The sequence below is a fragment of the Thunnus maccoyii genome, chromosome 11 (genome assembly GCF_910596095.1).
Source record: "Thunnus maccoyii chromosome 11, fThuMac1.1, whole genome shotgun sequence".
Lineage (NCBI taxonomy): Eukaryota > Metazoa > Chordata > Actinopteri > Scombriformes > Scombridae > Thunnus > Thunnus maccoyii.
The window spans coordinates 23,653,192-23,669,261 of NC_056543.1; the positions used below are offsets into that span (position 1 = coordinate 23,653,192).

Below are 16,070 nucleotides of genomic sequence, written 5' to 3' on the forward strand. Positions count from 1 at the left end.
TTTGTGTTTATACTGTACATGAATCATGTGACCACAGGACCAAGCCGATTCTTCACATGCTGCAAGGCAAGCTGTAGTCTTTTGCACTTGTTCATGTTATTCCTGTGTCCCTGTTGAACCAGGAAACCCTCACATATATTGTTCACAAATGTGCACGAGTTGTATCATGTTTCCTGTGTTATGTGCGAGGCCCGAGCAAGCTGTTTGTCTGCTGGTGAAAGCTGAGAGTGGAAGAAGCAACAAGTTTTGAGGCAGATGCACTTTCGAGGTGTCTGGCCTCTCTGCTGGGATCTTGGAAGTGTTTGCAGCAGTCCGAGAGGCAGCTTGAACATACCTCACTCAGCGTTATTACGCAACAGAAACTGGTTTGGCAACCAGCAGCTAGCAACATGTGCAAGGTGGACCATGTGGAATGCATGGCTCATTCTACCAGTAGACTTTCACTGTGTGCAACACCCTGCTGCAGTTAGTGTTAATGATTTGATTATTTGCCAAGTATTTCCTGTTTACAGGCATACAGGGATTTTCTCTCGGCCCCCAAATGAGTTTGAAGATGTGATGAATAGTTTCATGTTTTCAAATCCGTTCTGAGCAGCAGACATGATAGGAGAACATTGTGTAAAGCCTGAGACCTCCGGCATCTATTGATATGATGTGAAAAGTTGAAATGAAATGACGCTCATGGTGTCTTGCGGAACAGAGAGGGTTAGTCTGCTCACATGCAGCTCATCAACTCAGATAGTCAATGCATAAACATGGAATGTCTCATTGCGTGTGTTCCTTTGTTTGACAGGTCGGGTATGTAAAATCTAGTTAGACTTCCTCAACTTGAAATACAACTTCAGTCCTCATATATATATATATTATAAAAGTTTTTGATCCAGCCATGTTTGGTTATATATAAATTGTAGCCAATCTGGCATTTATTGCTTGATTGGTTTTTCCATCGCTTGGTGTATCCTTTAGCAACAGACATTAGAGCATATTTTGACAGAATAATATATCAAATCCTAAGCTGCAGTTAACACGAGTTAAACAAACACTGTCATTTAGAGATTAATTATAACCTTTTCACCCAGCTCAGAGTCTGGGACACTTATTTACATCTTCAAGACAGCAGGCACAAATACAACACTGACTCAAGTGTATTGTGTCATTATCAAACCAACTATAGACAATCAGAGCCTGCATAATATAAACCGTAGGCCTGTGTATTTTCCACCTCTGCTCCGAGTTGGAAGTGGACCACAGTGGAATCTCTCGCTGGGTGACCCTCTGCTGTCTAGTGGGTGCTGTTCATCATTCAGTGACCTGTAGGACACACTCATGAGCCAAGTCAGGGCAAGAGTGACATGCTTGTCTTAGCTGTTAAAGTCAAAATCCTAGTCAAGGATGAAAAGTTATTATTTTCTGCTCGTCAGCTTTACACAATGTGTAATTTAAAAACATTTAGTACATCCCGCAGTGTTATGGAGTATTATTAAACAAAAACAGGATATGTTTTCAAGACTCTTCTATTGAAAAGTGTTGATAAGCGTGTTGAGTCACACCTGTGCTAGCATAGGTTTGCCAGGCAGGACAGGTGGCTTCCTACAATAGGCCCTTATATCTGATCAAACAGTATCTGGTACATAGTTGTGCTGTCCTGTCTGGGAAGATTCAGATTTTTGGTTGCGAAAAAAAAGTGTATATAAGCAGGAGAAGGATAAGTGTGTTTAGTCACTTTCTGTCACTGCTGTCCCACACATTGTTACTTTCAGTTATGGTCCTGCTATGTGTTAAGTTGACATGACTTGTCTTGCTTTGTTTTGAGTTGGGACATGAACTTTGTTAAACTGCAGTCTCTAGTTTGACCTCAGGCAGATGGAAAAGCACTGGGACGACATCATAGCTATAGTGAGGTGCGGCTGCAGACACGGGACAGCAGTAACCTGCTTTAAGGACCAATCCTTTTTAGAAAGTCGTTCCTCCAGCTGAACAAAGACAGACATGTGCACTGAAGCAACAGCGTTTGTCCAAGTTTATACTTGAAGTTATATTAATAAGCCACAGAATTCTACCAGATGTTTACATTTCATAAGACTTTCACTGATTGAGTCTTGCTTTGTACTGGGTTTGCTGTCTTTAATTTATTTTGAGTAACTTTGCAAAAACATCCGTTTATCACTTTTATCTTAAAAACATGCATCATGAATGCATTGAAATAGAGAATTATCTCCCATTCCCTTGTGTGTTTCCATCCTTATCTTGTATTGACACAATGATAACCTGTGTGTCTCTTAAAAGAAGTCTAATTAGGCCTAATCACGGATGCTGTGGGCGAGTGTGTGGGGCCCTCACTGTTTCCCAGTGGTTTGCCTTAATGGTGCTGATAAGGGCAACAGAATTATGTGCCAGCTACTGTTTGATCAGATATAAGGGCCTATTGTAGGAAGGTTTGACATAACATGGGCCAGTGCTCAGGACTCTACCAGCTCAGAGGGGACAATCCTCCTGTTTGTTTTCTCCTAAGCTCTAAATCTGCACTCAGCTGCAGGTGTTTATGTAGACAGGCTTTGGATCACAACCGGTGTCACTGATATTGTCTGATAGAACACAGGCTATGATGGGTGAAGGTCAGATATGAAAACCAGCTTGAAGAAAACTAGAGTGGGTGGACATGTTTGAATAGATTACCAGTGAAAAAAGCACATGGCTTCCCTCTGTTCCCTAACAGCACTGCTTGTCTGTGCCTGTCTCCACTCAAGGAATGAGCACCGTTACTGACTCTGTATTAGGTTGACTACAAATAATTAATCAGATCAAATGGTGCTGTGGCGTCATCTTACTCATGTATAATCCAGCAGCTCATTTAAATGTTAAGACAACACTGTCATTTTTTTCCCTCAGTGACAAAGTGACGCAGGACGTTGGCCTAATTGCGTGACAGAGCGGACAGTACAGGCCCTCCGAATTACCTTGACCTCCTAGTGTCCACACCGGCTCCTCCTACGCAGAACTGCTTTTTTTTTTTTTTTTGTGAGACCAGTTTGATTTCATGTGCTGTTTGTTTTTTTTTCCACCCCTGGTAAAAGATGGAAACATGTTGTAGCCCTTTGGTTCATGATTCTTTGAAAGTCTTCGAAGATTCTTGGAAAATAAGCCAGCTAACAGTTGGAAAATCAATAATTTCACAGATCAGAGTTTTGAAGACACGGCTGTGTATGTGTGGCCAACCACACACACACCACCTGCCCTCTTCCTCGTCTCAATACAGCTCTCTGTCAACAGCCGCGCACAGCTCAACTCGGGGGGGAAGGCAGGCACTTGGAAAATGGGGCTTTAAAATAGCTCATGTGTTCACGGGCGGCAACATGGCAGACATCAGGCAAAGTATCTGATCTGTGTCTCGTAGATGAAGTAGCTTTTATGAAAAGCAGGATAAACTTACACCCCATTTCTATCCTGTTGTTTTGGTCACGCCTCCTGAAATAAGACCGATGCATTTTTGTTACATAACTTTCCTCTGTCTCCATTAAAAATATATTTGCACAACAGTCACTATGTAACTTTTTTTTTATCAGTTATGATAGGAGATGTGTGCAGTGTGCAAGGCCACTGTTTGTTTAAGCGCTCATTGTTGTCTTAAACGAGGTATTTGGCTGACCTTGGTGGTAGCCCTTGGTTCTGGGCGCTTTTACAGTTTAGAGAACTGGAACTCAGAGGCTGTCAGTCTTGTTGTGTCTGCTAAAAGTATTGATGCTGCAATCGTTCAGTGCCCTCTGAGTTCACAAGTGTCTCAAGACAAGAGGGATGGATTGGCTTCACATTACCAAGTATTGCTCAAGATTGACATTGTCTGTCATGACTTGTACTATTTGTTTAGTTCCCTTGGATGCAAGTTATCAAAACATATTTCCTGCACTGGCTGCTCCTGCAGGTGTTGAACAAGGTGCAGGTGCTGAACACAGTAGAGCAGAAACAAGCTCAGTGACCTTCAAGTCTCTGATTTCTTCCAACACTCTTGTTTTGTCTTCTGTGGGCGTTCCCTGGCCTCCTTCCTTACTTCTGGTCACCATTGTAGTGTTTGTCTGCTGTTTACCAGCCTTTGTTAGCTCAAACTTCAAATTGTACCCTTTTTTTTAAAGCCTTGAATTCTTTAAAGTTGCAACATGCAGTCGGGTCATGTCAGGTAAACATAGTTTTACTCGTTTGTCCATCATACATTTTTGTCCATTCTAGGTAATTAGGTTATTGCTATTGATGGTATTATGTCTATCTCAGTTACATTGAGTTATGTTATTCTCATGTTGCTGAAGAGAAAACCTCCTCCTGTTTATTTCCAGTTCACTTCCCTTTCTCTTTTGTTATGGTTTTCCTTTTTTAGTGTCATATCCCTTTGTTCTACTCTCCTTTCTTGTAGGTTCCTGAGGTGGTCAGCAGTATTCGCCAGGTGTCCAAATCGGCCCTAAAGGAAGACACCAAGCCCAAACAGGAAACTGATGAAGCCTTCTACAACTCCCAGAAGTTTGAAGTGCTTTATTGTGGCAAGGTAGTAATCTGTGGTTGAGTGTTTTCAGATAGGAAATGTTTTCATTTTACTTGGCTTGTGAAATAATACCGTTGAATTACAAAAAAAAAAAAATTCCAGGTGACAGTCGGGCATAAAAAGGCTCCGTCCACCCTCATCGATGACTGTATCGATAAGTTTCGTCAGCATGAGGTTGAGCGCAAGCGCCTGCGCCTGCTCAACGGCCAGCGAGGGTCCTCAGAGAGCGCCCCTGTGGAGTTCATCATGGGGGGAGAAGGAGATCCACTCTCGTCTGTTCTGAATCAGAGTTTAGAAGACCCGGAAGGCCCTGGAGTGGAGGACGTGACCGGAGGTGGAGGTAGGAGCCTGTTGCAGATAGAAGATTAGGATGAATAGCTTTATTGAAATGATGCACGTGTGCACAGCTACGGTAGGAACAAAGGATCAAAGCTGAACCAGCAAGAGCCTGTAGGCAGTGTTTATAACACATAGTTTAACTTTCATGTTTGCCTTCATATGAATTTTTAAATGGTCAAGATAAAATGGTTAAACCTGTTTGACTGGTTGTGTGGTGACCTCATGCACCAATAAGAATAACAGCCAGAACTATAAAAGTAAGACCCAGGTTGTAAAAAAAAACAAACAAGCAAACAAAAAGAATTCAAGAAGTGCCAGGTACGTTGATTTAAAGAAACAGACGAGCGTGTCTTTGCCGTATGTGTTGCAGGTAAAGGCCTCTCCAACAGTGCCAGTCAGAGCAGCCTGAGAGGAGCGTTCCCCGAGTGCATCCTGGAAGATTCTGGATTCGAGGAGCCGCAGGAGTTTCGTACGCGCTGCAGCAGCCTGGCAGGGAGTCTGCAGAGAAAGCCGGGGGAAAATGTCCTCATGGCTCCCACACGCCGCAGACACTCTAGCGCACCGAACAACGTCCAACCATCTGATGCGGACAAGAACCGCACCATGCTCTTCCAGGTAGAGGAAATGGAATTTTAAAAAAAACTGTAGTTCTACTTTTCCATGAAAAGTAAATTTGGACTGTGCTTCTACTGCTGTGTCTTAGCTTCAGAATGAGTGTAGCGGCTCAGAGGTCTCTTATCTTGGAGTCCAGCTGACTGTGGGCACTGAGTCCGTTAGTAGAACACTGAGGATCTTTATCATAACAGCAGTGTTCTCCCATTAAAACCTGCAGCTTTGTAGGCACTTAAATGCTTTTCCAAGACCAGGAGATCAGTTGTATTTGAATTACAGTTATTTGCAGCAAACTCAAAAAGAATGAGTTCTATGTGTGATCACAGTATGGATGGAGAACACACTATATGCGTTTGTAATTATATGTTATACTCTTTAGATTTACTCCAAAATTAAAGCTGATGTCAGGTTTATGGGCAGAATTCTAAATATACCCCCTTTTGTCAACGAGATGGATGGATGTTTTTTAGTCGCTCAACTGCTGACAAATCATAATTTGGCTTGAACAACTTTCAACAATTTTTCACACGAGAAAACCAAATGCTCACTTTCTTCAGCGCTGTTTGTCACCGAAAACCTCTCTACATTTAGTCTAACGTCTTTGGTTCTCCCCGCCGCAAATCATTTTTATGTGCATGTCGTAGCTGACAGTTATAATGCGCTAGACTAGCTCAGCCTTGTGTTACTGCTTCAGTTAAAGAGGCTGTAACTCCTAGAATTTGTGACTGCAGCGCTACTCCTGTGAAAACAAAAGGCCGCGGCTTTATGAAAAGCATGCGGGACTGAACAGTGAGCCAGCTGCCATTCCTCACACACCATGCCCATTTCCTCATGGCGCTAAATTTAACAACTAGAGCACAACGCTCAATACGATACTCAACTTAGCAGTCAATTATGGGAAAAATCGTTTGTGCAGACTTGTTGACCTTGATTTTGAGCATGTGGTGTTTATGTTTCTCATCGAATGGGCCTCAGAATAGTTAAAGTCCTTGTCATGAGATACTTGACAGTGATATCTTTGTCTTAAGTGATAGCTGTGATCTACATAAAGTAGGAAGATATCATTATTTTGTGTGGTAACACTTTATGTGTGTGTTCTTACATTAATCTGTTTTGACCAAATACGCTTGTGTTTCCCAGGTCGGGCGTTTTGAAATAAACCTCATTAGTCCAGACAGTAAAACAGTGGTGCTGGAGAAGAACTTCAAAGATATCTCATCTTGCTGTCAGGTTGGTTTATTTTTACTTTCTGTGTTTTCACTAAAAGTCCCTCTCTCATGTCTCAGCTGCAGTTGTAGCCAGAGAATAAGCTCAGACTGATTTTTGCACCATTATTTCTAGATATCCAATACATTAGTGCCCATTTTTATACTACAGCAGGGTTTTTTTTGTTCTATCCTTAATTCAGAGGCAAATTACATCTTCATCGTTAATGTAGAAATGTGTCTTTTAAACAGACAACCAACATAAAGATAATGTACTGTCTGCTGTGAGCAAAGAGGCCATTTTACTAATCGAAAGAAAAATGGAAATGGAGAATGTAAAGAGCCATTATGATGCTGCAGTTTTATCATTTTCTCTTTCGTAGTCATTTCTCTCATATCATTATATTTATTATCATAATATGTACAGCTTATTTTTGCTTTTTACATATTTTTTAAATTTTCCTGCGTTGTGTTGCTCGTTGACTGTGCTGCTGTACGTGTCTCTGCAAATTGCCCCCCAGGCACAAATAATGTGTTTTGAATGAATTGAATTGAATCATTTATATTGCTGGACTGAATACAAAGACCCAAAGGTATTTGCCTGTACCTGCTGCCATTTATTCCAGTTTCCTTTGTCTGGATTTAGGGTATCAAGCAGACCGACCATTTTGGATTCATCTGTCGGGACCCATCAGAGTCTGGTCACAGTCAGTATGTGTGCTACGTTTTCCAGTGTGCCAGTGAGTCCCTGGTGAGTCACATAGATGATGTGAAAGACAATTATTTCAGCTTTTGCTCATCACCCAATATGTTTATTTTAATCTCTACAAACCTCTCTGTGTCGTCTGTGTGTGTGTGTGCGCGCATGCCTGTCCTGGCCTCGTGTTTAACTTTATACGTCAGGTGGATGAGGTGATGCTGACCCTGAAGCAGGCCTTCACTACAGCAGCAGCCTTACAAAGCAACAAGACCCAGATCCAGCTGTGTGAAGCTTGCCCCATGCATGACCTGCACAAGCTCTGTGAGCGGATTGAAGGTAAGTCACTTGAACTCATACACACATCTTGCACTTCTCTCTGGCTCGACTCATGAATATATTGATGCACGGGCTGTTTCTCAGAGTTAAAGCAAGATAAAAGCACACTCCTTGTTTCCTCATCTGTTTCTAGGTCTCTACCCACCCAGAGCAAAGCTAGCCATCCAAAAATATCTCTCCCAGCTGACTGACAATGAGCAGGCTGAGATTTTCGAGCGAGTTCAGGTAAGGTTTGGCTTTACTCAGAAAAAGCACACCTCCCCAACGCCCCCCGGAAAATTAGTGACATGTTAACAGTATTTGGTGATAGATTGCTAGAAACAGTGTATTTTTAGTGATGCTGCATCTGCGTCAAAGCAGTGTGTTTTTTTTTTCCATCTTGTGTTCTGAGTCTTTGTGTGTCTGCAGAGGTTGAAGCCAGGATCAGACCAAGAGGAGAATGAGCTGGTGATTCTCCATCTTAGACAGCTGTGTGGAAGCAAACAGAAGTCCCACCTCCACATTGGAGAGACCCCTCAGGTGAATACATAACCTTGTAGATGACGACATTTTAATTGTAACTGCGAAAGTTGTGATACACTCCTATATCACAAAAGCAGAGATGAACCTCACACACATTCGCAGCTGTAGAGTGTTTTTTGAGGTTTTACAGTTAACTAAAAGAACTAAAGACATTTTCAGTAAAGAGAACAGTAAACAGCAGGTATCAGTATGATACAATTGCACTGGATTATATGCTGTGTCACTTCCTGTCAATCCTTCAAATTAGAGAAGGCAATCTAGCATGGGAATGGTGGACTCTGCCACCACTACCGATAAAACGACTATGTACTAGTGAGATGATTACTGAATGTAAATACATTGAATGGCTATTGCAGAAAAAATGCAGACCATAAAAAAATATTAAAAAACGGGTTTTAATTTCATGAAAATTATGATTTTAACTTAATTTAGAAAGGCAATTCAGACCATAAAGATTTCAGAAATGATTAAGTGTAGAATAACACAGAAGTCGATGTGTCTCAGCTCTCTGGACCTCTCCTCCTCCAAGGACTTCTTATTCTAAGGTTTTTGTAAGTTTTTTTTTTGTTGATAAAGCAGCAGTTTTAAATAGACAAGGTTGTGGAAAAGATTTGAGTTTTAAAAAAATCTGATGACGACATAATTATTAACCCCAAAATAAGACAACAGTCAGGTTGGTTTTTGTCTTGGTGATGCAACTTTTCTGAGCGATGGTAAGGTTGCATAGGATTTACAATAACAACAAATGTGTTTTTAAGAATTTTAATTTCAGCTATCAATAATCTAAGCTCAGCTGCTATCCCAACTGTAAAATTCATCACCTTCTGTGGGGATGAATAATGTTCCAGGAACATACCTAACCTCATGCTGTTAGGAAAGCAAATGGAAAAGTTTCGAAATATGGTTATCGATTGAATTATTGTTACATTCCATAAGTTGCTTGACGGGGAAAAACAACATTTGAAGTATGAATGGGTGAGGAATTATTACTCAAGCATGATCTAGCCTGAGGGATTGTATGTTAAATATTATAATTCAAAAGGCAAGACTTCAAAAACAATTCCAGTATTATTAAAGCTCCAAGCAGCTGTAGACTCGTCCTCTTGGACACGTGGTTCGCTACTGTACGGGTGCACAGAGTTCAGACTTACCATGGAAGTCATTGCGGTCACATTTTATCTATTATTTCTGTGATGATTTGTCATCATATGTCTGTTCATTGTTGTCGTCTGACAGAATGCAGCAAACAGCTCGGCAGCAGGAGATGGCGCAGCCACCAGCAGTCGCTTCAAACTTGATATTCTCAAGAATAAAGCTCGCACCTCCCTCACCAGCTCTCTGGAGAACATCTTTGCAAGGGTGGGTCTGAACAGAAAGGTTTTTTTTTTCCAATGCATTTTCTTTCCTGCCCCTCCTTTATTTTGGAATTTAATTTCCTGTTATTATTTCTTCACCATTTCAGATTTTTCTCTTTGTCTAAGTTTATCCCCGTTTTTGTCTTGTATTTTTCCACAGCAGACAGAATAAAGCCACTGTGCTATGAAACCTTTATGTGTCTCCCTGCTCTCCCTTTGTATCAGTTGCTGTTTCTGTGTCATTATCATCCAGGGGATTTGGATTGACCCATATCTGCCAGTGAGACAGCAGAATAATTCCTTGGTAGAAGGATCCAGGCAATCTGAGACCTCTGCTGCCATCTGTTATTGTCTCAGAGAATTAGATGAAATATCACATTGTAAATGTTATCAAGTCAGGAAACATGTTTTTAATCGCTTGTCGATGTTTTACTATAACACCAAGTTCTTGTTTTGTCAAAGGCAGTTGTTACAGATTTTAAAACTCATATGTTTTTTTTTTAAAAAAAAAATCTTTTTTCTATTTCCAGAGCTTGTTTCATATTTTGTAATCACCTCTGTCACCAGGGCGCCAGCCGGATGCGGGGCCGTTTGGGAAGCATGGGAAGCATGAGCAGTTTTGAAAGAGTAAGTGTCCTTGAGGGGGAACATGACAATTCCCAGAACTTCGCTCCGGGGGGCTCTGGGAATTCTCACTTTTTACCCAGTGGCTTTTAAAAGCATGGGATAAACTGGTGTTCACTTTTAGTAGTAAATGTCAGTGTCAGTAGATGCAAGGCTGCCCACTGTGCTCCTCTCACATGGGGACATGTTGCCAAGCTGCATTAATCCCACATAGTTAAACGGTGAAAGCTGCAGTGGTCAAAAACAGTACAGTACAGCAGGGAGTGTGTTTACAGAACTGTCAGTGAACCTTTCGGCGTTGTCGGCTCCGCTGTGTCACTGCTGTGCAGAATGTGGAGTGAGCGTGTGATGGAGTCCTTCTGACACCCCATCAGTCACGATGGAGTTAAAGCAGAGATGTGCAACTCATGATATTATTAAACACACAGAGACATGAAGTAGACCCTCCCATGGCTCGGAATATTTCTAGCAATCACATGACTTTTACTTAGCCTGTTGCGTTGCATTCATGTCATGTCAGATTAATGAAAATATGAATTGCCAAGTGGTAGCTCCAAATAGGATGTGTGAGGATTTTTATAAGCTGCTATGTCTCCTACTTTCATTAAATCCACCAACACTAGCTGTTGCAGATATGAAAAATCAAATCAATTATTCAGAGTCTCAGTGATCTTATAACGAGCAACTCATGTTGTGAATTTTATACTATAAGCAAGTATCATGAATATGTCGTCCTGTTGTTATCATACCCAGAATTAAGAGACATTATTACATGTGAGTATATGTGTATAAGGAGCTCACCTGTGCTCCTTGTTGTTATGTGTTTGAAGGTCAGAGGTATGTTGTTTGCCCTGTGTTTAAGTCATTAAGTAGTCATCTGGGGATTGTGTCAGGATGCCGCCGATGTCCTGGCAAGCAGGAAATCGAAGTCAGGATGTCCAGTTTGTGCTTCTGCTGAGCCAGGCCTCTCCAGGCTTCCTCTTCTTAGTCCTGTCAAGAGAAACAACATACCACACAAGTGTGATCTGAACCACTTAATCTTATCAGCATTTCCTAAAATATACAAATCATAATTAAACCAATTAGCTGGCACCGATGACATGATTTACATGTGTGCAATGTGTTTAGCAGTTCAAGGGTTTCATCAAATGAATTGTTTGAGATAGTGATAGTACTTTAGTGTTTTTTTTCCTCTATGCACATCAGAAAAGGCTGTGCAACTATCGCTGCATTTCCCCTGTCATGTCAGATCTTAGTGAGGGAGGTCTCTAAAAGCATGAAGGGAGGAGATTGGACGGTATTCATGTGTAATGCGGCCACTGAGGGTCTGCCCACCAATAGTGTGTGATGCCGTAAGTCACAGGACACTGTCCATTAGAATACAATGGATGAGGGAGTTGTACTCTACTGCCAGGCATGAGGCGGCACTGAGTCCAAGAGTGTTGAGTGGAAAGTTGAAGCTGGACTGAGTCCTGCTGTGGGGTTACATTGGCTAGGTGAGTGCAGACCTGTAACGTGAGTAGCTGAGTTGGTGTTTTATTTGGCTTCAGCCTGAGAATAATATCTGGAATATGGAATTACAAGCTGTGTTTGGTTTGACTTCCAAAGACATTTAGTGTGATTATCACACCCTTTGAATTTAGCCTGTGTGGACCCAGGTTATTGACCTGTGTAGCTGTACACAATATTTCATAGGATTTTTTTATTGGATTTATTGTGTTCAGCTTGTCATTAGTCACCACTCTCTCTTTGTATCAACCTCCTGTCACTCCAGTTGTAAAATCAGATACATCAGAAAATCCAAACATGCATGAAAATACTTTAAAAATGGACATTACTATAAAAGGAATTATGCACTGACATCTTACTCTTACTCAGCAGGATGAGGAATCTCCTGGTTACTCCCCTCCAAGTTCCCCTCCTGCTTTCAATGATGACGACCCGGAAGCTGGCCTGCAGTTCCGTCGGCGCGCCCACACCTTCAGCCATCCACCTGTGAAGAAACGCATCTCCTTCGAGGGTCAGCCTACCAACCAGGGGAGACACACTCCTCTGCGCAGACAACACTCTGTTAACCCAGAACTGCTGGAGAGCAGGTAAACTCAACACACACTTCAAGTATTACTCACTGAATCTGTGGGTGTAAGGAATGATCAATGCACAATATGGTTTTTTTTTAGTAAAGTTGCAGTAGAGGATGTTTTGCACAGAGTGAATTGTACTGACATGTTTTTATAAGAGAGAACTTTTGTGTTTTGTTTAGATACGGCTAAAGCTAACATTGCTAAGACAATCATAACCTGTTGCTTTTCGTTTAATCAGTTTCACACTAACTAAATATTTAGTTTGACCTTTTGACATACACACAGACAATGTAGTCTATTTGCAGCACTTTGATCAGTCCTAAATCTCTCCAACCTCCAACCCCTACTATCCTTGAACAATAGCATCACAAGTTTCCTGTCACTGTTTTGATCCCTCATGAGTTCCTTTGTGCTCCAACCATCAGCCCTTTCTTTTGTGTAATGTGTTTGTTATTTTTTTTTATTTGTGGGCATTTCATGTTTGGCTCGCCAAGTCCCGTGGCTGTCTCGAGAACGCGCAGTGTTTCGGAGAGCGAGTCCTCCTTCAGCCTCCCCTCCTCCTTCTCTACCCCCAGTTTCCTGAAAAGCTTTTACCAGGGCTCACTGGGCTCCCTGAGCTCCCTGGCAGACAATGGGAGCCTTAAGAGGTGAGAGGGGTTGTGCAGTCAAGACCCCCCTGCTTAGACCCGAACATAGCGGCCAGGGACTTGACAGACGGGATGACCGGGGTGGGAGGGAGGAACGTTTTTTTGCTGGGATGGCAGTAGCCGTATACGTGTTGGCTGTCCAAACCTTTTAACACCCAGCTTTTTCCTGTCTATCCACAACAACTTTTTATTAGTAAAAATACTTTCCAGCTATTTATTTTTTTCCCCATCGTCTCTGTAGCTGGACCCACCTTCTTCCTGTTTCGCTCAGAAGTAGAAGGGGATACTGATACACCCCTCTCTTGTTGTGTTTGCATGATGGATGGGAAGCTATTTGCATGGCAGAGCTATACTTAACCTGGATTTATAGCCTTTATTAACTGCATGGAACACTTTTGCCAGTGCACTTGATGATGCCCTATTATCACTACTCTAAGCTAGAGATGCACTGATATCGGATGTCGGTCCGATACTGACTCAAATAGCTGGATCGAGTATCGGTGACAATGGGCCGATCTGGTATCGGACACCATTATTTTAGTAAATAACAATTCAGTAAATTTATATCTATGTATTTATTTGTTAGATTGTGTTTTACAAAGATAGGAAGGCAACATTTAAAGGGGACCTATTATGCTTTTCACAGTGTCGGATGTTCATATTAAAAGTGGCCAATGTGTCAAATAATGAGGTAAACATATGTAGCACCAGCTTCAGACTGCTCTGAACGCTCTGTTTCAAATATTTTTTTCTACTTTCAGTCCGAGCCGATGTCGGCTCATGACAGATTTCTTCATGTGGTCATCTGCTCCACGCACAGCGCGCAAGTTCGCTGCACTGCTCCGCTAATATTATGGCATTTTTCCATTGTTTTGGGGGTAAACACGCTGAGCCATGACTCCATCACACAGAACAGCCAAGTAAAATGAGTTGTTTCTCTATTGGGGGTGTGCTGGTAGTCTGCAGCTCTTCATCAAACATCTCATTGTGGCTGTTTCTGCTTGAACTATTACTCTCTTCATTATATCAGGCACTGCTAGGGATTTTTACTATTCGCACGCGCAGCTATATTCGGGAACCTTTCCGTTTTGCACCTTTTCACTCATGCCGTGGCAATGCTGGAATAGATGGGGCAGGGGACAGTTCAGCAGACAGCGGTAATGCTACACTTATGGATGCCAACCACCATAAAACTCAACAGAAGAAGAAGACGATGGGGGGGGGGGGGGGCATGTGGGTGTATGCGGCGGAAGAAGTCATTATTGTTTTTTGTTGGCAGGCATGGCGGGCACAAGCTTTTTTTGTCTGGTGCCAATGTTCTAGTATTTAATATTCAACAAGTTCTTGAGACAAATCATTCGTGAAAGCATTGGAAAGGCAATCGTAAACAAGTCACGGATTCAGATATGTCATCAGCGGAGTCTTGTGATTGGTTCGCCCACTCCTCGTGAAAGTGTCTCTCGACAAATGGACATAACCCTTTATGTGATTGTCTCTGCAATGTTACTGCTTTCATTCACAACACTGCCGTACTGGTATTTTCCCTGAAATGTTAAAGGTCTTCCGGTGGGAAATTTGCTGCACAGATTTCCCTGAATATTGATCCCTGCTCCTATTCACACATGACCCCTTGCAGGAAATGTTTCTTAACATTTCAGGGATAGACTGCATGTGTGAAAAGGGTTTAATTAAACACTGGTATCGGATCGGTACTCGGTATTGGCTGATACCCATAGCCCAGGTATCAGTATCGGTATTGAGACTGAAAACGTCACATCAGTGCATCACTTCTCTAAATACATCACTGAGCTGATTCAACTCAGTGATGTATTTATTTTGAAAGGTTGCTGTTAATGTTCAACTAGCTAATGCAGTTTGATCAACAAAAGAGGACATACCGCCGTGCGCCTGAGAATCTCTTGATTCTCTCTGGCAGCGCTGCATCGACAACACACAGGTGTCCGGATGGCAGAAAGTAAAGGTTAACATCTCCATTATGAATGAGATTCAGAGGAGGAGGCTGTTGTAAAATGTCATTTTCACAAGATGTTTTCTTCTTCTCTGACAGCATTCCAATCATCTAAGTGCTTGCATTGATGATGCAGGAGCAAGAAAAGCTTTTTCAGCACACGTTGCCCTTGATGATGAATAACAGTGGGTTTAAAAGACGACGTGTTGAAAAAGCCTTGACCTGCTGGGCATTTAAATATGAATATATCAACTTGTTTACAGCTAGGTTTGCATTATCTGTTGCAATGTGAGAGAACTTCAACACGCTGTCTTTTCTGTGACTTTTTATCAATGAGCATAATACTGTAAGATGTAATATGTCAAGTGAAGAGTTTTAATCTGCTTAAGAAGCTATGGTAAATGTGCAAAACAGCTGTGAGAAACAAAACCATCATGTCAGTGATTTAGGCACTTGTCTAAATTCAGAGTCACTTCCTGTTTTTCATCGTGCACATGATCAGACAAGAGTGTGCTGACCAAGCTTATTAACTACTGTATCTGTCAAGTGCTCGCCACTATTAACTCTAACGAATGTACACTATGTCATTCCACTGGTGCTCATAAACTACAATTCAAAAATGTACCAATATAATATAAATCTATGAATAACAGAAAGTGAGAGACAAGGAGACAACAGAGAAGAAGAACATGGCTCATGGTTCATCTACTGTAACATTTCAGACGGTTACATTATGATATTATTGTCACATTTATACATCATCAAATCTAGTTGAATGTAACTTCACTAATCACTTAAGTAAAGCAACCAAACCTGCAAAAGAATATATACTGCTATTGCTATTGTACTAATTAGCTTCAGACTCTCTAATTACATGATGCATCATTATGAAAAAAAGTGAACTATGGGTCTGATCTTCACTCTCCTTTTTTCACATACTGTACAAATATATTAACACAAATAGCAGGTGCAGCTTATTTTACACATATGACCAAACACTGCACTTCGGTTGTTGCAATGGCGCCATTAAAATGTAACCATTAGGGCTTGGTTCAGCACCTGACAACTTCATTACATTGTCTGAATTTGATTTTTACCAGCTTTTGGTGGGTTGGAGCTGTGAACATTAACTTTTTCAGCTGCTCCGGC

The 16,070-nt window shown here is 41.6% G+C and overlaps 1 protein-coding gene across 5 annotated transcripts in view; it reads left to right on the forward strand.

Annotated features, from left to right (window-relative positions):
- tbc1d4 (TBC1 domain family, member 4) overlaps positions 1–16,070 on the forward strand; it is a 30,809-nt gene that overhangs the window by 2,096 nt on the left and 12,643 nt on the right. For 2 of the 5 annotated variants that reach the window (XM_042425924.1, XM_042425925.1), the window contains exons 2-13: positions 4,403–4,531; positions 4,631–4,868; positions 5,238–5,482; positions 6,620–6,709; positions 7,331–7,435; positions 7,588–7,720; positions 7,854–7,945; positions 8,129–8,239; positions 9,479–9,601; positions 10,165–10,224; positions 12,100–12,317; positions 12,800–12,952. In XM_042425924.1, coding sequence (XP_042281858.1) covers positions 4,403–4,531; positions 4,631–4,868; positions 5,238–5,482; positions 6,620–6,709; positions 7,331–7,435; positions 7,588–7,720; positions 7,854–7,945; positions 8,129–8,239; positions 9,479–9,601; positions 10,165–10,224; positions 12,100–12,317; positions 12,800–12,952 — 1,697 coding nt within the window. The remainder of the gene's footprint in view (positions 1–4,402; positions 4,532–4,630; positions 4,869–5,237; positions 5,483–6,619; positions 6,710–7,330; positions 7,436–7,587; positions 7,721–7,853; positions 7,946–8,128; positions 8,240–9,478; positions 9,602–10,164; positions 10,225–12,099; positions 12,318–12,799; positions 12,953–16,070) is intronic. The other 3 variants (XM_042425927.1, XM_042425928.1, XM_042425926.1) reach the window with 2 other exon arrangements.